The sequence below is a fragment of the Xiphophorus maculatus genome, chromosome 5, assembly GCF_002775205.1.
Source record: "Xiphophorus maculatus strain JP 163 A chromosome 5, X_maculatus-5.0-male, whole genome shotgun sequence".
Lineage (NCBI taxonomy): Eukaryota > Metazoa > Chordata > Actinopteri > Cyprinodontiformes > Poeciliidae > Xiphophorus > Xiphophorus maculatus.
This window is the reverse complement of record NC_036447.1, coordinates 25,393,016-25,416,493: the sequence shown is the minus strand read 5'-3', so window position 1 is coordinate 25,416,493 and position 23,478 is coordinate 25,393,016. Positions and strand designations below refer to the sequence as shown.

At 38.2% G+C, this 23,478-nt stretch overlaps 1 protein-coding gene and 1 long non-coding RNA gene across 6 annotated transcripts; one reads left to right on the top strand and one right to left on the bottom strand.

The window, feature by feature from the left end:
* Window positions 1-563: 563 nt before the first annotated feature.
* On the bottom strand, window positions 564-16,491 carry cep95 (centrosomal protein 95). 2 transcript variants are annotated; one of them, XM_023334629.1, is made up of 21 exons: window positions 16,320-16,491; window positions 13,540-13,668; window positions 12,260-12,367; window positions 11,647-11,754; window positions 11,334-11,427; window positions 9,888-9,958; window positions 9,523-9,719; window positions 8,820-8,886; window positions 8,669-8,736; window positions 8,380-8,567; window positions 7,495-7,618; window positions 6,014-6,122; window positions 5,739-5,923; window positions 5,481-5,576; window positions 5,015-5,150; window positions 4,554-4,723; window positions 3,838-3,912; window positions 3,579-3,731; window positions 2,752-2,898; window positions 2,593-2,664; window positions 564-1,499 (listed from the first exon to the last, which is right to left on the bottom strand). In XM_023334629.1, exons 1-21 carry the CDS (start codon window positions 16,342-16,344, stop codon window positions 1,323-1,325), a joined length of 2,499 nt encoding a protein of 832 aa, XP_023190397.1. In that variant the 5' UTR covers window positions 16,345-16,491; the 3' UTR covers window positions 564-1,322. The 2 variants fall into 2 exon arrangements, with proteins under 2 accessions (XP_023190397.1, XP_023190398.1); XM_023334630.1 differs by having other exon boundaries at window positions 7,495-7,615; window positions 16,320-16,490.
* Window positions 16,492-16,994: 503 nt separating this feature from the next.
* On the top strand, window positions 16,995-19,698 carry LOC111608567. Of its 4 annotated transcripts, none has more exons than XR_002752740.1 (5): window positions 16,995-17,031; window positions 17,634-17,762; window positions 18,303-18,440; window positions 18,570-18,687; window positions 19,092-19,698. It is a non-coding gene; the product is annotated as an uncharacterized LOC111608567 (long non-coding RNA). The 4 variants fall into 4 exon arrangements; XR_002752742.1 differs by lacking the exon at window positions 16,995-17,031 and having other exon boundaries at window positions 17,042-17,762; window positions 19,092-19,144; window positions 19,268-19,698; XR_002752741.1 differs by lacking the exon at window positions 16,995-17,031 and having other exon boundaries at window positions 17,042-17,762; window positions 19,268-19,698.
* Window positions 19,699-23,478: the final 3,780 nt, after the last annotated feature.

Sequence of the window (23,478 nt, the reverse complement as noted above, 5' to 3'; positions counted from 1 at the left end):
TTACGTACTTTTAGCTAGCAGCTATATTCATAAGTTAGCCACCAGAGGTAACGCTATACGCTAACACGTGATTGGTTTACAGATAAAATGCTCTGCGGTTGGACCAATCAGAAGTCAGGATCTATAAACCATTGCACCGGTTGAAATTACTGACCTGGAGCACCGGAAATGAACAAATAAAATACTTACATTTCTATTGATTTACAAATTTGGGAAAGTTATTCATATTTAATATCACATATTTAATACAGTTTTACAATTTTTAATGACTGGCTGTGGACCAAACTTTGTCCCAATGACGTGGTTAAACGGTGGAGGAAAAGCTACAGAAAGCTGTGACAAATTTTCCCCGTTCACTTTGTCTCTAATGACGGAAACGTCTTTATCCTCCGCAACCATCGGATTCACAGTTCTGTGTATTTTCTCTCCCGCTGTCCCCTCGTCGCCGGCGCTGTGCTGCCCCATGCAGGCGTGGCGGGGTTTTTTTTTTTTTTTTTTTTTTTTTTGCTCTTTGGCACTTATTTCCACCTTTTGCAAATAATTTTTGACACATTTTTCCACCAGTGATTCCACACATTTAATGGATGTTAGGGTGGGGGACACATGTTTGCTCCAGGATTACAAAAACACAATCCGTGTGGCACAATCATTGATTCATCACGTTTCAGGATTTGGTTAAAAGTAGAAAAGAGTCACAATCAAGCAGAGGTTAAAGTGAAGTCACAAACAGACCGATTATCCTTGCCCCTGGCGATTAAGACATCAGTCCAGGTTAATTAAAAATCAAACATTAAAGTTAAATAAATAATCCACTTGCATGGTTAAAGTATTAAAAGGAAGACATTTCATGTAAAAGGAGGAAAACCTTAAGACTCATCAGTGTGACAATATTATCAACTTTGTGTCTGTGGTCCTTATTTGGCAACAGGAGGAACAAGTCACTATTTCACAATAAAAGCACACGACGACCGCAGTGGGGAAGGTAAAACGTTCGCATTCAACACCATGTTAAACCCGAGGAGGAGGACTTGGTCCAAAGTGTCTGAAGTTCAGGTGTAGCAGCAGAGGTGAGAGGAACAGTGAGCTACATGAGCTGGAGCTACATTTTGTCAGCGTGTGTAAAATTCCTCAACAAAACTCACATTTCGCTCTCGCAACGGTCACGGTCTGTTCTGTGCAAATCTAGAAAAACAAAAGATGCCTGAGACGGTTTGTGCATTAGATTCTTGTACCGTTAAGTTGCGAGCAGCAGGAATCCGACGCAGCTCTTTTCCTTCGACGCAAACGCCAATTTGGACCTGAGTCGGTCTCGTTCTTCCCGCTCAGTGGAGATAGCTGGTGTTGTACTGGAAGGAGGCCATGTGGACCTGGTTGCGCAGCCTCTGGACCTCCAGGTTCTGGAAGTGGTCGTCCTCGTCGTTCTGGATGATGATTTTCTGCAGGTCTCTTATTTCGCGCTCCATCCGGGAGCGCAGCTCTCGCTTCATTTTAAGCAGAGCCTGGAAGGACACAGGGGAAAAGATGAAAGCAGGAAAAGTATCTAAGTTTTCCCTGAAACAAGGAAAGATGGATTCATACGGTTTCCTGGTTTATTCACAAGTTTAAATAAGTTAGACTGATTGCGAAGTGACTAAAAGGCCCCCTGCTGGACGTCAGGTGAAAGTGCTTACAATTTAGGAGTGTTTCTACACACAAAGTGTGAAACTCTTCCAGAATTACATTTTCAGACTTTTGAGTTGTTTTTTGGCAGACTTTTAAATACAAAAATGAAACTTTACTGTAAATTTATTGCAGATATTTCTGTAGCAGTCAGGTTTTAAATATGGAACCTGCTAATTTAGAGGCTGGAAGGAGAGAAGAAGAAGCAGAAGAGCAAGAAAAAAAAAATCTGTGGATAATAACAACAAAAAAAACAAAACAGGATAAAATATTTTTTAAATGGAACACTGAATAAAAGATAAAATATTGGGGGATGTTTAGGGCAGGAAGTCCAACTAACTGGTCAAAAACAGTCAATATGTAACAAAAGAGCATGAAAAAGTTGCAATACATTTATTTTAAAAAGTTTGTTAAAGTTGTCACTATGTTGTGTCGGCATAATGTGAGATAGATCGTCTGTGGGGGGAAAAAATAAGATCAAGCTCCTCTGCCTTTTCCCAGGTGTAGCTGCACAAGCATGATTGACAGCACTAAGTCCCTCCTCCTGGCTCTGATTGGTTGTTTCTGACCAAGCGGTGCATTTCTGCAAATGTCAGTAGCAGCACAGGGAGGAGGAGCTTGATTTTTTTCAGTTTATCTGCCTCACACCGTCACAATGGAGTGACAGTTTTAAAGTATAAATAAAATATTTTGATACAGTTACATACTACGGCATCAAGGCATGACCGTTTAAATCCAACATATCCTCCCCAACATCCAGCCAGTTGTCTTTTTCCATGTGTGATATTAGATATAAGAGATATTTCAATTACAATTATGATTCAGTATAATGTGCCTCTCTAAGAAGGACTCTGATTTAGGCAGTTCTGCCATATATTAATTTCAAAGAAATGTTGACATATATACATATTTTTTACTCCCTAATAAGTTTACCTTTTCTTGAGCTTTTTTCCGAACCTGGATCTCCTCCCGCTCATGTGCGAGTTTCTCAGCGAGTAATGAAAACTGAAAGAGACAAAACGCGTCACACATGTAAGAAAATGACCAGTAACTTTAGCCGCTGACGGGTTACCTGGTGAGTTTGTGTCGTACCTGGTCCTTGTAGTAGTTCTCCAAGGACTCGATCTGGTCCTGCTGTCGTCTCTGGTGCTCCAGTTGCTGCTCCTTGGCATAAGCTCTCTGCTCCCTCAGCCGGAGCTTCTGTAACTCCAGACCTTCCTCGAATAGCTGCCGAAACATCTACACACACACACACACACACACACACACACACACACACACACACACACACACGCTTTGAGTCATTTTCTCTGCCATCATCACAAAACGTTTGGGCTATAAAAAAGAAAAATACACCAACAATTTGTTTGTAGTGTTATAATTTTCATCTAATGCAACAATATTAAACAAGTTGTTGTTCAGTGGATTTTCATAAGTTAGTTATAATTTAAATAAAAAGTGGGATTTAAAAAAATTTGCAAATTTTACTCAGAATTGTTATAATGATGGGTTGTAATTTGTCAGTGAATAATAATATTTTCCATTTGCCACACACTAACGGTGGGCGACATGAACATAAAGTTTAGTCACGATATTTTGTGGGATTATTGAAGTAGCGACAAAACGGACAATAAGAATGATTTATTATAATTTTTTTTAGGTAACTGCAGGTTTGGCTGTACAAACACAAACGCTGCTCTTAAAGAAAATGTGTACAGAAATAAAGAATTGCATTTTGTGTCACTAGACTGAACACAGTGACGACGTTTGATCATATTTTGATATTTATTGACGCTCTCATTAAACAAACAGTGGAGAATTTGTCTTTTTGAAACATTGTTATTTGGATGTTACCGTCACAACAAGAAATCCAAATGGTCATGTTGAAAAATGTATCAGGATGAACGATAAACGCCCACCTTCTCCTCCCTGGTGCGCGCCCTCATCAGGCGGGCGCGGTGCTGGACATGGTAGTCGTTGTGGTACTTCTTGGCCCGGGCGACCTGCTGCCGCTGCTCCCGTAGTTTGCTCTGCACCGACTTCTGCTGCTGGATCCGGTCCTTAAACTCCCTCTGGAAGAAAAGGAGGTTAAAGGATTCCCTGCGTGTCGATGGTGGAGAGGGAAGCCAAAAACGTCTCGGTTGGGCGTTTGGACGCGTTTGCTGCAGTGAAGCTCACCAGCCGCCTGTTGTGGTCCTGGTCTCTATTCACCAGATCCACCAGCAGGTCATGTTTCCTCTGAGCTTCCTCCAGCTGAAAGACAAGGAGGAGTTTATGCCCAACGCAAATCTGAGGGATTATGTTGATGGTTTTGTGCTCTGGAATAACCCCGATAACAAGGTTTACGCAGCTGACAGAAACCAGCAACAGTTAGAGGGAGACGGTCACTCTGTCTGTTATGTTGGAAACTCTTTAAATTGTACTGGGTTCCTGGAAAAGTATGGAATTTGACTAGGCCTGTCACGATAAAGTTCCCTTAACGAAAAATTGAGCCACTAATTATTGCGACAAATGATAATATTGATGTTTTGAGACCATTTTCAAGGAACATTTTGATAATGCCATAATAATGTCAGTTCACGGGGGCGTGCCGTGGTGGCGTAGGAGATAACGCAACCTATGCATTGAGTCCTCGACGCGGCCGTCGCGGGTTCGACTCCCGGACCCGATGATATTTGCCGCATGTCTTCCCCCCTCTCCTGTCAGCCTACTCTCATATAAGGGACACTAGAGCCCACAAAAGACAATGACAATCTGTATTTCCTGATTTTTATTTCCCATTTTACAGTTTCAATGTGCCTATAATTCCTTTTTCTTCCCTTTATCAAGCAAGACTCCCACGGTATTTGAGGTAAAAAAAAAAAAAAAATCATACTTGTTGGACTCGTTCTGACCTGCTTGAAGAGTTTGCGGTGATGTGGACTCCGTGAGGACGAGGCGGCGTGCAGCTTGTCCACCTGCTGCATCTGCTGCTCCCACATTCGACCCAAAGCGTGAGGAGAGACGTGAAGGTGAGGCAGCTCCTCCCGCAGCAAAGGGAGCAGCTCGTTCTCCCTTATTCTCACTGGGTGGAGGGAGACGGGAAGAAAAGGTTCTGCTTTGTAATATCTACATTATACTTGTGGAATAAACACCCTTTAATAGGCCTTGAATCACAAAAATCGCATAGAAGCATCACGCTGTCCACACACTAATTAAGTCACTCGTAGAAATAATTGGACCTAGACCAGAGCCTTGTGGGACACCCGCTGATACACACATGTAGAAATAGAAATAAACATTTCAGAGCTGGGCATTTTCCAAAACACCAGCCTGACGCTAACATGACATCAGTGGTGACGGGGTTGCGACTTACGTGACGGAGTTTTCCTGGGGACCTCGAAGCGTCTCTGTGCTGCCGTTTGTGTTTTCCGTTGTGTTTTTGTTTTGCTAGGAGATGGTCTGGGCGATGGAGAAACATCTCGCAGAATGGCCTCTCTGTACTCTCGCTCCTACACACACACACACACACACACGACACGTCAAAATGTGATAACCCTGTTTCTGTCCAGACCAATGTTACTGCTGTTAAGCTGTTTTATCAATATATACCTGGGTATCCCATGGCAACGGTTTTAGTATAGTTAGTAGTTTTAATAACAAAAAATTATTCTTAGATATTTGATAACAGGATTATCATCATATGAAAATGAAGAAATCTCACTTCTAAGACGGGGAAAAAATTATTTCTCTACATATTTCTCAAAAGCTCTTTACTTTAAATATTATAGTTGAAAATAAAAATATTATTGAAACCGTATGCGTTTCTATTCTGGACTTACAGCCTTCTGAGCTCCTCGGCGTGCTATTTGGAGTTTCGTCCGTTCCCTCTCTTCGCACTTTCTCAACTCCTCTTCGTAAACTTCGCTTTCCAGATGCTGAGAAGGTTTGGTTTTACCGACACAGGAAATGATTAAAAAGTCAATAAGGCATTGCTTCACATCAAGCCATTCTCGTTTTAACCGTTTCTTTGCTTGTTATTTTTTGTTGCTGTTTTTATGCTGTACAAAAAAAAAAGTAGGAAAAGAACAAAAACACACCTTCCTCTGAGACGACCTGTGGTGCGACTCGCCTCGTTTCGAACGATGAGGAACTTGCAGGTTAGCCTGTTTCCCGTCGTCCAGGCTCAGCGCCTCCGCCATGGCTTCCTCCAGCCGGCTGTGTACGGAGCGACATTCCCGAGGAGGAGAGGGGGATGCCTTCTGCTTGTCAGGATCAGGTTTTCCTGGAATAAACGTCCCAGTTCAATGCGTGGCTGTGTACGAGGTCGTTCTACGGGTTGATAAAAAGATTGTCTTGCGGATGAAATTGTAACCTCTGCGCTTTCGACGGGTCCTCTTGACGCCGTCGCTGCTGATGGACTGCCCGTCCTCCTCCCTCATTCCACTGGACCCGTCGCTTTCTCCCAGAACTCGTTTCAGCATCTACATAGTTTATTGTTTGAATTGAAGCACATCACAGGAACATATATTTTAAAAAAAAAGAAAAACATTCTGTTCCTGAAACCATACATTTGTTTGACTTTTGGTCGTCTTATTTCACGTTTCTTAAAGATTCCAGTTTTTCCATTACAGTTAATTCTGGTGTTCCTCAGGGTTTGTCACTTGGTCCTGCTTTGTTTTCTTGTTATGTGCTGGCAGTATGACAGTGGTGAGCAGTCGGGGGGGCGGGAGACTGAATCACCTGTCAAGACCAGCGAAATACTAAGAGTGATGAGAGAAATTGAATTTTGTTCCCACTTACATGTTTTCTGTACGATTTCAACTTTTTTACGGCTAAAATGGTCGCTGAAATGTACAAACACACTTAAGAATGGCGAGGACTGCTCTCCTAGAAAATCATTTCTGTTCAAGGAGCCACACTTTTAGAAATGACGGCAAACAAAGGATGCTTCCTCACAACAGAGTGACGGGTGTATTTGTGGAGGAGGAAAGATGCATAGACTTTATATACAGTACAAATAACAGACGTGATACAGTATTTTCAATTTTAATTTAAAAAAATAAACAAAAAAAGATTACATTTTAAAAACATCTAATTTGACCTAAAATTTGAAAAGAATTAATTCTTCTCAATTTTAACTAATTTTTTTTTAAAAAACTAACAAACAAAAAGATCCTATAATTTCAAACATCTAATTTGACCTAAAATGAAATCTTTTATTTGTCTTGCTGTTAGATTATTGAAGAGTGTGGAATTGATTAAAACATAAGTAAAAGCTTTTAAAACAACCAAATGTTTCAATTAAAGTCAAAACTGAAATATGAAACTCAGTTTTATAAGTCAGGTCAGTCGGCCGGTGCCTCACCGCATGTCACTAAAATACGACATCCACTGATGACACTCTGCTGTATTTATCAATGAAACCTGATGAATGAAATCATGTACAGAAGCCACTACTCAGCATGATGAGACGAACGTCCTGTAGTTTTCTCCAACTGTCATCAAATAAAACTGAAGTCGTTGTTTCAGACTTATAAAAGTATGAGCTGCTTTATCTTTGTATCTCAATTTTTCTCTCATAACTTCTAAAAGAAACAAGCTAATTATCAGTACTTTTTAATCTCTTTTGTCGTTTCTCTAATTTCCTTATTTGGCCTTGAATAAAGCTGGAGACACATTTAGATACATTTCGCACGGTCTATGCTGGTGTGCTTGATGGCTCTCTACGAAAACAAAGAGTGCAGCCCAGAGTTAATAGAGCTAACATATGTTAGCTCTATTAACTCCAGCAGCAACTGCTGGTTGTTCTACTGATGCAAATCAAATTCAAGTTTAGATGACGTGTGCACACACCAGATCCAGCTCCTCCAGGCGATGAGAGAGGTTCTCAGATATGTGATGCAGCTCCTCTTCCGCCTCCTTGTTCCTTTGTCTCCGATAAGCCAGAGACTCTTCTGAACTCTCCGGTACCGTTCTGCTTATTTCAGGAGACGAGACAGACGGTAACGTTGGGTTTATTTACACGGTTTCTGCACGTTTTTCATGTTCAACAGTCTTCCAGACTCTGATTCGTGACAAACTCTTTGAGATATTTTAACTTTAAAAACAGAAACATGCAAACAAATGGCTGGATAGATGAATTTATGGTCGAGTGCATGGATAAATGATCGACAATGTTTGGAGAGTGAATCTATACCCTGCAAAACAACCAAAGTCTTACCGAATTTTTTAAAACATCTAGATTCTAGTGCAAATATTGCACTAGAATTAAGAGAAAGTAACTTACAAGTAAATTTTCAGCAAGATATTAGGAGCTTGTTTTAAAGAAATAATTCCTAATGCTGATTAAAATAAGAACTGGTTCCACTGGCAGATTATTTCACTTCAAACAAGACATTTTTCCCATGTCATTGGCTTAACAGCATAATTGTCAAAGTGGCGGCAATTATGCCGTTAGGCTAACGATGTTACAAGTGAAATAATCTGCCAGTGGAACTAGTGGTTTTTCACCAACATTAAGGAATTATAGACTTAAAACAAGCTCCTACGTCTTGCTGAAAAGTTACTTGTAAGTTAATTTTGTCTTATTTCATGCGTGCTAAGATATTTCCACTAGAAACTGGGCCAAACATCCTTGGTAAGATTTTGGATTTTTGCCGTGTGAATCCAACACTACGTTGTCCAGGAACCCTGTAATTAATGTGATGGGTCATTTTTCCCCTACAGCAAAATTCTCACCCAATGTCTGTGCTTGTTCTGAGACTTGTTCCTCTGTCCTTAAATCTTTGCGTACAACTCAGAACTTCCTCGTCCTCATCAGTGTCTGGCGGCGAAGGCGTGATGGCCGACACCTCATCCTGCAGGGTGAGGAAAAGCACATCGGGCTGGGTGCGGAATAACACCCTCCTCGGACCCCCGTTGGTCGGCTAGAAAACGACAGAATTTGGTGTGATTTGGTTTAATACAACGATCATTTTTTGGGGGGGGGTTGGAAATCTTGAGCAGAGATTTAAACCTTATTTCCTACCTCCAGTGTCTCTCCCTCCATCTCCTCCGCAATCCGCCGCTCACTGGAGGCAGAGTCGTCGCTTCCACCTGGAGATTAAACCAGGAAGTGATCACCGACCAACTAAACTTGACTTTTTGTTCTCCAAAACAGTCTGGGTGTTTCTGCTCACCAGGAGACAGGCAGTGTGCCGGGGACATGATCCCGTTGGCCAGAGTCTCAGTTGTCCCTTTAGAGTCCTGTGACGGAGAAAGAGAAATTCAGATTAAGATTAAAAACGAAAAACACTGACGGTTTATTGCTGAACACATTTTTAAGTCTTTTTTGCAGGAATTTCAGGAAAAAAACAACAAACAACGAACGCATTAGATTTGACGAGTCGAAGAACAAAAACACTTCAGACTCAGAAGTTTTTATAGACTCTTTGGCTTGGATTTATTTGCCCTGTTGCAGCGTCAGGCTTTACACTAAGCTTTGCAAACAAACATTCACAGACAAAAGGTCAGATGTGTCACAGGACTCATCCCTTTTACGGTGGAAGTGCGGCGCTTTCTCTCTCCTATGGCAAAACAACTTAAAAATACTGGTGAAAAAACATAAACTTATTGTATAAGATAAACAAGTAAAAAAAGCTACTTTTAAGAGTAATACCAAAATAGTAACTTCTATAAAGGTTTTAATGAAAGTCAACGTTGGTTTTAAACCAGCTTCTTTCTAAGAATCGCTTAGGTTGCGTCAGCATTTTCACATCCTTCCTCTAATGTGCTGCGCCGCAGAAACAGGAAGTGTGATTGTGGGAAAACGGAATGAGCCCCCGATCATTTTTGAACCTGCAGCCTAAATCTCGCCGTATATTTATTGCGATCACATTCTACCTCAACCCGTGTTATGTCAGGATTGGTCTCCTCAGTGGATCCCTGACTGAGGGAAGCGGCTCTGAGGGGGCGGCCGGGAGAGAGGAGCGTGTCCCGCTGGCTGGGCGGCTGTAGCGGGATGGCGGAGAATATCTGGTCCTGTTGTGGCGCTCCCTCAACGTCGACGGCGCCTGATGTTAGAGGAGGGGCGGCCGATTCTGCCATGCAGACACAAAAACCATGACTTTACATCAATTTGTCTGTTATTTATTGCATTTGCTTTGGGAAAAACCAGCATATTAGGGAAATACTGTAACAATTCAAACATGGCTAAAAATGCAAAGAAAGAAAACAATTTTTTAAAATCACAATTAGCATGGACTAACCCTGTTGTTTGGCTGCAAGCGCCTGATCCGATCCTTTGAGCTCACTAGACGATCCAGTCTCCTCTGAGTTTCTGCAAATGAGACATTTTGTTGCTATTTTTTGTCCCCAAGCCAAAACATCTATTATCTCAGCTTCCATGAGCTTAAATGACTCATAACTGTTTAATAAAAAAACATGCAGGCTGCTTCGTAATATAGAACTGACTCATTAGGTTTTATCAAGAAGTTAAAACCTCGTGCTGGAAAACAGGTTTGGTTGTTTTTCTAGCTAATCGCATCACAAAGAAAACTTTATTTGAGAAAGCTGCACCACGCTTGACCAATTTTAGCATAACCAGAGTCAGTCATGAGGTGAGTTTCACAATGCAGTTACAAAACTCGAAAATAACAAAAGAAGTTTAGCATTAGATGCGCTTTAAATTTTAGATCATTTATTCTTCAACGTGAACAAGATGCGAGTGTGTGAACATTTTCTCATTGCGAGGCTTGAGCCTTCAGTATTGACTCTGCTGCAGGCGGCTTGTTGTGCCAACAGCAGAGCGGCGCTCCGAGTCATGAGCTGCAAACCCCACGGTCAGCCAGAGGCTCAGAGAAAACTAACTAAAAATATCCTTTTCTACAAATTCAACTAAAATCTGTACAGTCAAGTCAACATGTAAAACCTTGATGATGTCATAAGTTTCCTTATAACAGGGGTGTTCAAAGTGTGGCTCGAGGGCCATTTGTGGCCCTTAAAATATTTTTTTTCGGCTCCTGACCACAAGTCAAGAGTGGAAAAATTTGGCCAGCAAAACAGAAAACAATTAATGACTCAAAAAATGTGGCAATCGTCTGTATTTATTTTAGTAACAGTCTGAAGCCCCTTTTATGTTTTGGATCTTTAATGACACAGATTTTATTTAAAAAAAAAAAGATTTACTGTTGAGCAGGTAAAACAAACAAAATCACAATACATTAATTTTTAATTTAATACATATTGTGACCTGCCAGAAGTTTAACTTAGCCTCCGGGGCCAAAAGTGGCCTTATAAAAATGAGTCATAATTATCTAAGATGAGAAAAACCAGTTTCCTTTAGGACTGAAACCATCAATCGGATTAATCGATTACTGAAATAATGGTCAACTAATTTAGCAATTATTAATCGTTCACCGGATATACAGACGGCGAGATAGTTTTAGCTTCTCCTGATTGAGATTTAGTAAAGGAATTTAGGCAATAAAATGTCTTTTAAATGTATTTTAAAAAGGAAATGGATTGTTTGCATCTTTTAATGTATTTCTAGTACTGTATTTAAAAAGACTTAAGTGGTTAATTGAAAAATCTGTAGACTGTGCCATTTTTAAAATCTGATTACTCGATCGTCAGAATAGTCGATAGATAAACTGATTACTAAATTAGTCGTCAGTTGCAGCTCTTGTTTGGTTAGAGCGCTGAGGAGCTCTTACTCTATACTGGGTAAAACAGATCTCCTCTCCTGTTGCGTCTCCAGGTTGGCCGGCGTCTTGCTTTCATCCTCGTTTTGGGGGTCATTAGGTTCATCTGAAGACGAGAACAGGATGGATTACTTAGAGAACAAAAAAAAGACAAAATAAGAAAAGCAAAATGCAAACGAGTTTAAAACCAAACGATAATACCGATTTAAATCCTCAAAATTACACTAGAAGACAGAATCATCAACAAAAATTGTTTTATTAAAAGGGTGAACCTGCAGATCATTAACAAATCTGATGAGAAAAAACATAAACATATGTGTGCCACCGTTCTGCCTCTCCTCGTTTATCTCCTCGTTGAGGTATTCCAGGAGGCCATCGAAGATTTCCAGGAGGTTCTTGATCGACTCTTTATCTCCTCTGACAACATTTTCTCCTGCAGACAGAAACTCAGCGAGTTAGAGCCTTCAGATGTTCCAATAAGTCAGGAGTTCACAACTTTCCAGCCCGTGATCCTCAAACTGACCTCGTCAGAGACGGGGGACCAAGCAAAAATAAATATATAATTATTTCATTTTAGTTAGTCACAAATAAGCCAAGAGAAATAATTCTTTTATAACATTTGTGATTTAAAAAAAATAAAAATTAGATTTAATTTCATCATTTAAAAAGTGTATTACATTGTTTAATGAGACATTTAAAGGTTCATTTATTTACTTCACGATGTATCTATGTAATTTTGTCTTTTTTGGCTCTCCGTACATCTAAAGGGTCACAACCCTATTATTCTGAAAATCCTTTGGTAACTCCCGCTGTGTCAACCCCTGCTGTAAGTGATTTAATGCACCGAATAAGCAAATAACCCAACCCTCAGCTGAAGAGACACGATTAAGGAAACAAATCTAGAAATATGGAATGTGTGTGTTGTTTTGTTTCTGTACCTGTGATGTGTGAGAGGCTGATCTGAAGGTAATCCAGAGACAGAGAGTCGATCACAGACTGAACGTTGTGGACATCGTCCTCTTGGCTGTTCGCTGACGCAATATAATCTAAAATGCAGACATGGAAGAAAAAAAAAAAAAGTAATTCGGTAAAATTCAAAACCAGCGATCCGGAGATCTGTGCATCAGGACAGATAACAGATTTTTAATTGTAAAGCATCACTTTGGACTTTCACTTTATCTCTTTCCTCAGCCGCCGGTTACAGTACAGCTGAAACGATCAATCCGCTGGATCCTGATGAATCGATTACAGACGTATAGTAATCGATTATTCATTAACTGGAGTGTACAGAATCAATAAAAGGAATCAGAATCAATAAAACAGATTGAGAGGAGTAATTAAGCCGAAACTGTAGAAAAAATATATACACTTTGGATTTAAGAAGAAAACACTTTTGTCTGTAAATATGTTCTACCCAGAACTCCTCAAGTGGCATTTTTAGCTTTACCTGGTTAATATTCTGTAAAAAAGAAAATCTTCTACACACCTTTTGCTATCCAATTAGTAATCAGTCATTCAAAAAAAATAAACAGATCAAAACTTCACTATGTAGATGTTAAGCCAAGCAGAAAGGTGTGAGTTTCTTACATTATAGAAAGTTTTTTTTTTTAGCTGCAAATTCGTCCTTTGTAAAAAATGATCAAGTGTTCACTAATTGAATGTTATGTTTGTGCATTTTAGGCACTAAAATGTTTATTTTTCCTATTTACAAAATGAATTAACTTATTTCTTTATTTTTATTTTTGCACACATTTCTAATATTGTATAAAATATGATTAAATGGTTACATGAAAGAATGAAAAATGTGAACAATGTGCCAATTTTTTCTTAATTAATTTTAATTTTCTTATTTTAATTTCTTTTCTTAATTTTCGATTAATCGTCAAAAAAAAAATCAACTGAATAATCAATAACTAAACTAATCACAAGCTGCAGCCCTTGTTTACTGGAAACAGCTGTGTATGCTGGCATGTTTGAGTCTGTGTTCGGATGACACTTTGCAGCAGGTTGCAACATGTTTAGAACATAAATATGTTGCATAAGGCAAGAGTTAAGGGGCATCCGCTTCAGGAAATATTATTCTCTAACCTTTCTTGCCAATAGCAACCATCTTAACAACACAAGGTCTCGAGAAAGCGTGGCCACCGACTCGCCGATGAACAGCAAATCATCGGAGCATCTCCAGAAATATTTCATCTACCCAGGAGTTTGATTTTACCTGGAACCGTCTCCCCGAGGATCGTCTCGTACAACGTGACGAAAACATCTGGACCGCACTCCGACAGTGCGCTCAACGTCAGGTTTACGTTACACCTGCTGAGTAGATTGTTTGCCACATCAACCCAGTCTGCAGAGAAAAAGGAAAAATAATGTGTCAGGAGGGTTTGCTGGTAGAAAAGAAGATCAGAACGTCTGGCCAAACAATAACCAAATCCAGAACAGCAATCCTGTTTAAGCACGTGTTCTTTTTTTTTTTTTTTTGACCGGATTTTAAGGTTTACATAACTCATTTATGTAACTCTCAGACAGAGGATTACTTTTGTTCAATAATACAGGGAAGGCTTAGTTTTAGCATCGGGAACATCACTTCTTTTCGATTCAGTTCCATTTTATCCAGTCTGTGAACCTTTTCCATGGTTTTCCTTCTATCTATTCGCTTCACACTGCTCAAAATTCTCCAAACCTCTGCACCAGATTACCCCTCTAATATGCTCTTTGCTACTTCTGTTTGGGTCATATACATCACCAGGTCTGGCTAACAGTTTCAAACCGTTCAATCTGCTTCCAACCTAAGGTACATCTACTAAATACTGACTTGAAGGGGGTGAATATTTACACAATCACTTATTTTATGCTACATACTTTTATTTAACTGTCATTATTTAGTAGGAATCAGTTTTCACTTTCATAAAGTTGCTTTTGTGTAATTTCTTTTGTCAAAAAAAAAAAGCTAAATTATGACTGATTTGTGAAAGCAATAAAAAGGTGAAACATCCAAAGAGGGTGAAATCTTTTCATTCTGTTCTGTATATTTCAGAACATTTGGATCTACCCGCAGGTTCTTTAATCTTGTGACTGGCGCCGAAAACAGAAGCTGCCAGAGATTTCACAACAACAGCCCCAGGAACTCTTTTCCCACCGAGCTTCAGATCTGTGGACTCAGTTGTATTTTCTAAAAACCAACTAACGGGTCAAATCTTTTACATTTTCTTGATTATTTATTTATGTCTACTGATTTAAAATACTGATTTTTTTTTTTACTCAGTAAGATAAACTGGCTGTTCAGTAATATCAGTATAGAATATGAATAAAACTTTGGATTAATTAAAAAAAAAGTGTATTTATGGTAGTTTAAATATTTCTATAATGTATGTAGTGCATAAATAAAGAGTTAAAAGCAGAGGCTGTAAGCATTTATTTTACTCTTTGAGTAAATCGAGCTTTTCTGTGAAAGAACAGGAACCACAGCAGAGAGGGAAGGAGGAAAGTACGTAACTTTTATTTTAAAAAATGTGTTGTTTTTTTACATATTTGTTAAAACTATCATTATGTTGTGACAGTACGTCATTAGATAATTTCTGAATAAATAAATAAAAAAATCTAGCCCCTCCACTTCGTCACAGAAATGCATCACATTGTCAATCATGCTCATGTATGCTCTTCTCAAAGTGCTAATGGTGGAGAAACAACCGTTACAGGAAAACAACTTACTCGCCGTCACTAGTGGCCATGCTAACTAGCCTGAGCACTCACAGAAACACTAGCATGATTGACAGTGCTAAGACCCTCCTCCTGACTCTCATTGGTTGTTTTTGTCCAGAGCAGTGCATTTGTGCACTTTCGTTTCTCTCTTACACATTCTCTGTTTCATCCCATACTGACACGACAAAGTGATCGTTTTAGCAAATATGTAGAAAGCAAATGTTTTAGCAATGTTACACATTGCAGCTTTAAATCAGTGTTAGAGCATAAAGTCTTTGCAAAACTTTGAACATCTCAGCGTTACGACAAAAGCTGATCCTACTATGTATCATTTTTCCCTCCATTTCCCAAATATAGTGAAGTGCGACTTGGTTTATCGTCTAAAATCCTGACTATAATATTACAAAATGTGGGGGAAAACTTCAAGGCTTTCAATGTGTGTGGATACTTTTGCAAACTATAATTTTTTGCATAGTTCATCAGCACTTCCAGACATTACATTTGTTGTCATCTTACTTTGAATGAAACTAAACAGCAGCTCACTAATCGCCACAAATAAAGTCAAATATAAATAAAGGTATCTTCTAGAACTAGATTCAATAACTATTCCCTCACATCCTGGTGGTATGACTGGATCTTTTCTTAGTTACTCTACAGATCACAACCTCACGAAGACCAGCAGTTCGCTTCTTTATTGTTTCCCTCCCTGAAATTATGTTGCTGAAAAATCTGTAGGACCTACATTCTCTCCGACAGACTTTCCATGTAGCTTCCTGTTCACTTCCTGTTGCCAATCCGCACATTCGCTAAGTTTCTTCCTCATTCATCAGCTCCTTAAACTGCCCTTAACAAATCGGTCTAACACAGTTATTAACTGCACAACCTCACTAGCTTGCTTTTTTACTCTAATTTCTTCACACTAACTACTGTTTCGGGCTAAAAGTTTAATTGACATGTCTTGTTCTAAAAGACACCAGTATTTATTGTAAGTGTAACACCAACACACATCTTCCTGCAACATTAGTGCCTCCTCTAACGCTGTTTTCCTCAAACTTTGCCGGTTGAGTAAACCGAAAAGTACAAAGCTAACGTTGCTAAATGGTTGCTAACAGTAACTTTATGGGATAAGGCTAAACGGCGACCTGTTATCATTGTAATAAATATATATATATATCTACAGTAAACGTTTGTCCAGCTGTAAGAAGCGACAACATTAGCCATCCAGAAACCAAACTTTAGCCGCAAGCGTTACGTGTCGCTAGCTTTCAGCCAGAAAGAAAATCGTGGTAGCCTTACTTCTCTCTCCCTCCTGGGTTCCCATGAAACAACTGTCGAAAAAAAAGATGGCTGGGGCTTGAAAACGGATGATGAGGCAAAAAAAGGGGGCGAAGTCCCAAATAGCAAACCTGACCCGAAAAACTGGTATCGGTGTTGTAGGGTTTTTTTCGGTATCAGCTCACATTCAAAACTGAGGTCTTGTTTGATTGGACGTTAGCTATGGAAGTAAATATGTGCCATCAGAATTTGAATAAAAAATGCCTCTGAAATTTGAATGTTGTATATTAGTGCTTACGTTTTCAGTGTTAAAATAAATTCAGAATATATTTTTAACCTAAAAAAAATTCTGTGTCATTATTTGTACATGATTGCAATTTTCATTTATTAAAAAGATTCACATTCCTATTTCAAAGTGATCAAATTTTCAATAAACATATTTTTCACAGTTTAAATTTTCAGTGTTAAAAAATTCAGCATATAAAAAATTTCAACTTTTCAAAATTCGAATGCAATATTTTCAGTGTCCTCCAATTCAACTTGCTCAAATTCGCTGTCTCAAATTCAGCGTCTAAAAATTCGCTGTAAAAGTGGCGAGGTTACTTCAGGTCACAGACATTAGCAATGGATGTCAGATTCCAGCTCCCAGCTAATCACGTGACGCAACCGTCATATTGAAGAAATACCAGCGTCACCGAGGCTGGCGACCATGGAGGCGACCGCAAATCCAACGGTGAGTTTAATGCTTTCATATTTATGTATTATATTTTATTTTGCGCATGAAGTTTGATACATTACCTTAAATCTTGATTTAAAACACGGGTTGGGCCGTTGTTAATCTTACACCATGTAGTGCTAGCATATTACTTCTCGCTACCTACTAGCCCCCCCAGCCCCTCCCCGCTGCCCCACACCCAATTTACCCCGTTTTATTTCTAGAAGAAATACCACTTGCGCCAAGTCTAGAATCTTGAAAGAGAACTGATGGGTGGCGACTTTCTGGGTTGTTTGATGTTGTCTTAGGTGAGACGGAGACAGGCAGTCTTAGTAAAGTGTAATTTTTCAGGAGATGCTACCGCTAACGTACTAAGCTAATATGGCTGCCTTGTATGCTTCAAGGAGGGGCTGTGAACACTTCCGACATTAATTATAACCACAACCGCATTCTGTTCAGCTACTGTATTGTTCAGATGACTTCATTTATGAATTAATTAAGAAATTTATTGTCAGTATAACATCATCCAAAACACTGCTTCTCTTGATATACAATATTAATTTACATTATTTTCTTTCTTGCTTTTTTCCCCTCTGAGTCATTTGTGATGTCTTTTGCAGCTCGAAGGAGAATCCAGGCTCTCTGATACTCAAATGGAAAGAGTACAGAGCTTGGCATATTCATGGGACCTTCTTTGCCCCACAGAGAACAATAGGAAGTGGCTTTTTGAGAAGCTGTTACTTCATGCAGTGAGTCAGCATTCATTTCTACTGCATGTATTTTTTTCTTTAACTTATGTTTTAAATGACATTTTATTTAAAATCCAATTTTGATACACAGAAGGATAAAGAATTGTGCAGGTTTACCATTGTTTTAACATTTTTGAAATAGTCTGGCACCAATTTATCTTAAGTGTTTTCTATAAACAATCAAAGGTAAGAGGTAGAATCTTTCAAACAAATTGTTTTATTTCAATTTCTTTAGATTGCCTCACAGACAAATGACAGCTTTTTAAGCTTACGCTCCTATCCTGAGGAACAGTCTCATACTTTCTCTGAGGTCTTGCAAAACTCAAGTGATTCACTTTTAAAGATTAATCTTTTTACATTAGTTGTTAATTGTAAAGATTGTCATATCTTCAGTGTCACATGAATTACATTTTTTTATACACATTGTGTTTTACTGTATACTGCTTTGATCCCTGTTATTAGTTTCGATTACCAGAGCAGCACAATGACTGTAATGAAATGAGTTGTTTAGAAATAAACTATTACCATTTTATAAAATAGGTTCTTGGACGCGTCGCAAGACAAATAAAGCAGCTTAGACGAGGCTTGAAAGAAACCCCAATATGGTCACTGGAAACTCGGCGGCCTGTTGCTGTACCGCTGCTTTTTCCAAGGGAGGAAGCCTCCCTGTGTCCAGAGGTATATTTAAATAACTGGAATTATGGTGTTGCATCTGTTATTGTTTTAATGAAATGCCTTTTATATAAAACATTTTCTTTGCAAACTTCTGTTAAACACAACGCAATTAGTTTTTTCTACTAAACTTAGGTGGTACTTCAGCATATCACTTGGCCAGAAACAGATGACTGAAGTGATGAAGATGACGACTGCTCAAAGGAAACCAGATGCCACATTTCAGGATATCTGAAACAGTTAATTGCAAATGGTAATGTTACCAGTGTCTGATTGGAGATTTTCAGATAACTTTTCAATGAAACATCCCTGTAGGACAGGGGTCACAAACTCCAGTCCTCGAGGGCTGCAGTCCTGCAACTTTTAGATGTGCCTCTGCTGCACTACACCTGAACAGAATAATTAGGTCATTAAGGCTCTGGAAAACTGATCTACACAAGGAGGAGGTTATTCAGCCATTTCATTCCAGTGTTTTGTACCTGTGGCACATCTAAAAACTGCAGGACTGCGACCCTCGAGGCCTGGAGTTTGACACCCCTGCTGTAGGAGAATTCTTTTCTTAGTTGCTTGCAGTGGTACCTCACAATTCAGTTTTAATCTTAGCTCAAAATTCAAACAGTTGAATTGCATGCATGTTTGTGTGTTCTCTCTGTGCAGTCTAGCTCTATCTCAACATGTGGTTCCAGAACTGATGTGGATTTTAATAAAAAGTAAAACTGTCTTGAATATTTCCAGTTACTTTAGTCTTACAAACATACTAAGTTATCCATATGTTGCGGATGTATGATAAATTAGAATTGAAAATGTGATTGTGGCTTTGTTCTCTTCCAAAGCCACACCACCTGAACTGAAAGACATGATCAAATTCTGGACCGGATAGGAAAATCTGCCGTCAAGTCTGTCTGTGGAGATTGTTCATGGAAAATACCCAACAGCTGCCACTTGCTACGAAACGCTAAGAATTCCTTGTCACTACAGGAGTTACAAATCTTTCAGTGATGAGTTGTTAGCATGTATTTGCTCTACGCAAACTGGCTTTGGCTTGCTTTGAATGATCGACCTATTAAAAAAAAAAAACTCTACATTTAAGCTGTAGCAGTTCTTTGTTTGTGAAGCAGCTTTGTTAAAATGAAAGTTTTGTTGAAATGTAGAATCAATTCAATTTTCTGATTTTGTCAGATGATTACATATAATCATATGTATTGAACATGTGATTCAATACATATGAATGTATTGAATTCATATTCATATGTATTGAATATGAATTCGATACATATGAATGTATTCATTCATATGAATACATTCATATGTATTCATATGAATGAATGATTACTATGTAATACATATGATACATAGTAATCATATGTATTACTCATTAGAGTACCGTGTTACTCTAGTTCCTCTAGTTTTGTCACATTCAAAACTAGAGGAACTAGAGTGACAATGTTCAGAGTAGGTATTTCATTTCTCTGAGTCAGTACTGTTTGTACATGCAGTTTTAAATATGAAACTGAAATTGTTTTTTATGCAAAATTTTATTGAATGTACTTAGATGAGTTCATATATGCTTGAAGTATTAGAAAATAAATTACATAAGACAAACAAAACTTTTTTCTGATTCTTGTAATGCAAGAAATTTAAAGTCCTAGAACAATGTACAAATGTACCTACTAGGTTCCTTTTGAGTAAAGAAAAAACAATCAAATTACAAATTTAGAACATTTTAGTTCTTAAACATGTCTACCATAAAGACACTAAAATTCACCTTTGTGGTAACATGATCAGCATTTTGCTTTACATTTCATAAATGGTGAATTTTGAAACTGGTACGGAAGCTTATTGCTATAATCCAGGGGGAAAAAATCAAGCGCTATCACGTTATAACGTCATACGTATCTTATTGAAACGTGATAGTTATCCTGTTAAAACATGATATGCATCTTGTATAAACATGATAATTTTATGTCCAGGAAGTGGCGGTATTATGCTAGGCTAGTACAGTGGCTAACAGGACTTGGTCGAGTTTCCCTTCATGTTTAGCCTAAAACACGGAGATACGGATGCTGCTTTGCACTGTGGTTGAAACCAATAATAGCATGCACACTCTGAGCAGGATCCTAAACAGAACGGGACTGCACAGAAGGAAACGTCAGTCCGATCCTCTAGCTGTGGTGGTGATCCTAACTGATTCTGGATTTGAAAAAACTAGTTCTTGAGTGCAGATAAAGTCCAGGAGATCCAGATCCAGGGGCATACGTTCAAGAACATACTCCAAATGATCACGGAGTCTATCAAAAATATGATCCAGCAAAAGTTCCTTGAAAAGAGAAAAAACAAAAAAACATGTCAAAAAAATTGTCAGTAAATTAAAAAAGTACTTTCAAATCAGTAGGTCAGTATTGAGAAATCACAGTAATATAAATTAAATTATGATATTTAATCTAAAATAAGTTAACAAATGTACTTACAAGCATATATTTTTCTTGAAAATGAGGTAAAATCAATTGAAAAAACAAAGGGAGTTGTTTATAGTGTTGCTAGGTAACAGAACGAGGTTTTATACCACAAAGTAAAAAGAATGTAAATTAATATTGTATATCAACACTTGTCAGATAAGAAAAGCAGTATTTTGGATGATGTTATACTGACAATAAATTTCTTAATTAATTCATAAATGAAGTCATCTGAACAATACAGTAGCTGAACAGAATGCGGTTGTGGTTATAATTAATGTCGGAAGTGTTCACAGCCCCTCCTTGAAGCATACAAGGCAGCCATATTAGCTTAGTACATTAGCAGTAGCATCTCCTGAAAAATTACACTTTACTAAGACTGCCTGTCTCCGTCTCACCTAAGACAACATCAAACAACCCAGAAAGTCGCCACCCATCAGTTCTCTTTCAAGATTCTAGACTTGGCGCAAGTGGTATTTCTTCTAGAAATAAAACGGGGTAAATTGGGTGTGGGGCAGCGGGGAGGGGCTGGGGGGGCTAGTAGGTAGCGAGAAGTAATATGCTAGCACTACATGGTGTAAGATTAACAACGGCCCAACCCGTGTTTTAAATCAAGATTTAAGGTAATGTATCAAACTTCATATGCAAAATAAAATATACTACATAAATATGAAAGCATTAAACTCACCGTTGGGTTTGCGGTCGCCTCCATGGTCGCCAGCCTCGGTGACGCTGGTATTTCTTCAATATGACGGTTGCGTCACGTGATTAGCTGGGTCCTGGAATCTGACATCCATTGCTAATGTCTGTGACCTGAAGTAACCTCGCCATTTTTACAGCGAATTTTTAGACGCTGAATTTGAGACAGCGAATTTGAGCAAGTTGAATTGGAGGACACTGAAAATATTGCATTCGAATTTTGAAAAGTTGAAAGTTTTTATATGCTGAATTTTTTAACACTGAAAATTTAAACTGTGAAAAATATGTTTATTGAAAATTTGATCACTTTGAAATAGGAATGTGAATCTTTTTAATAAATGAAAATTGCAATCATGTACAAATAATGACACTGAATTTTTTTTTAGGTTAAAAATATATTCTGAATTTATTTTAACACTGAAAAAGTAAGCACTAATATTCAACATTCAAATTTCAGAGGCATTTTTTATTCAAATTCTGATGGCACATATTTACTTCCATATTATCTCATTCTTTGTTTGAGGAAGTAAAACCTGATGTGCTGTCTATCGCCCCCTACTGGTTTCTATGGATATTGACCCTTTGCAACTACGTCACTTCATCGCGCGAGGCGCTAGTGCGCTGCACATTCATTTGGAACGTCAGCGATCTCGCCATATTGCAGAGGGAGATTTAGAGGACGTGTCTATATACATACTGTACATAAAAAATGGTCATTCCCAGTGGAATCTTGGAGCTGCAAAACTTTTGTATCGTGATACGTATTTAGTTGTAGACCCGGATATTTTTTTGCTTTTGTTATAATGTATTTTAAACAGTAAAAGAATATGCGTTTTTCATATTTTTTTTATTTTGCTTGCTTATAATTGAAAATTATTTTTTTTAAAACACACACACAATCTATTGGCTGTTGTAATCAGCCATTAGATTGGCTGATTACCAACCAGCATTAAAATGCAACTCAACTTTTAGTTTTTTAAAATGCTAACTCACAACAATAAACAGTAACTCTAAACATGTCATCAAAATGGCCACCGTGCCATTAAAATAGGTTAGTCAAAAAATAAACTTGGTCAATTTTATTACAATTGTCTTTGGTTAACTAAAGTTTCACATAGACATTTATAAGATGCAGAGATGAACTTCCTTAAATGACTTTAACTATTGAGAAAGAACAAGTCAGACTAATAAGATACATAACTGATGAGCCAGAATGACAAAAAGCACACAATGACTGCTAATTTGAGCTAACTGGGTATCGATGACCAAAGCAATAAAAAGTCAACCGTCAAATTCTTGAATTGTTCTAATTACATCAATTTAGAACTCAAAGAATAACTAAAGCAGGTACTTTGTGGTTCCATTGGAAAGCACAGAATTATATTTTTGTCTTATAAACTATTTTAAAAAATAGGCTACAAACAGAAAACTCTTGTTTATGTTAAATATCAAAGTTCTTTTCACAGATCCAGTAGTTATCGTTTGCACATTGAGCATCATTCCAGTTGCGTTCGGAGTCAAAGTTCTGTATCTCTACACAGTCCTCATTTCTGCCTTTAAAATGGTTAGGCTCTCCAAAGCGCCAGTAGCTAAAATAAAAAAGAGATTAATAAGTTTTAGGTAAAGAACAACTGTGAAGAGTCTGTCTGTTTATGGTTGAATTAGACTGAACATTAATGTGTGAACCTTTGTGTTAGCGCAGTCCCATCCACCCATTTCCAGGACCCCTCTTGTATTCTGTCAGTAAGACCAATCCAGGCCCTCTTTTGAAACTTTCTTGTGAATTGCTGGATCACACAAACAGGAATATAAATAATTAAAGATTGCACAGCTGAAGCAGCATCCAGAACATCAGTGTTGCTTTGTTTGAATTCCTTAATCTAGTCCAACAG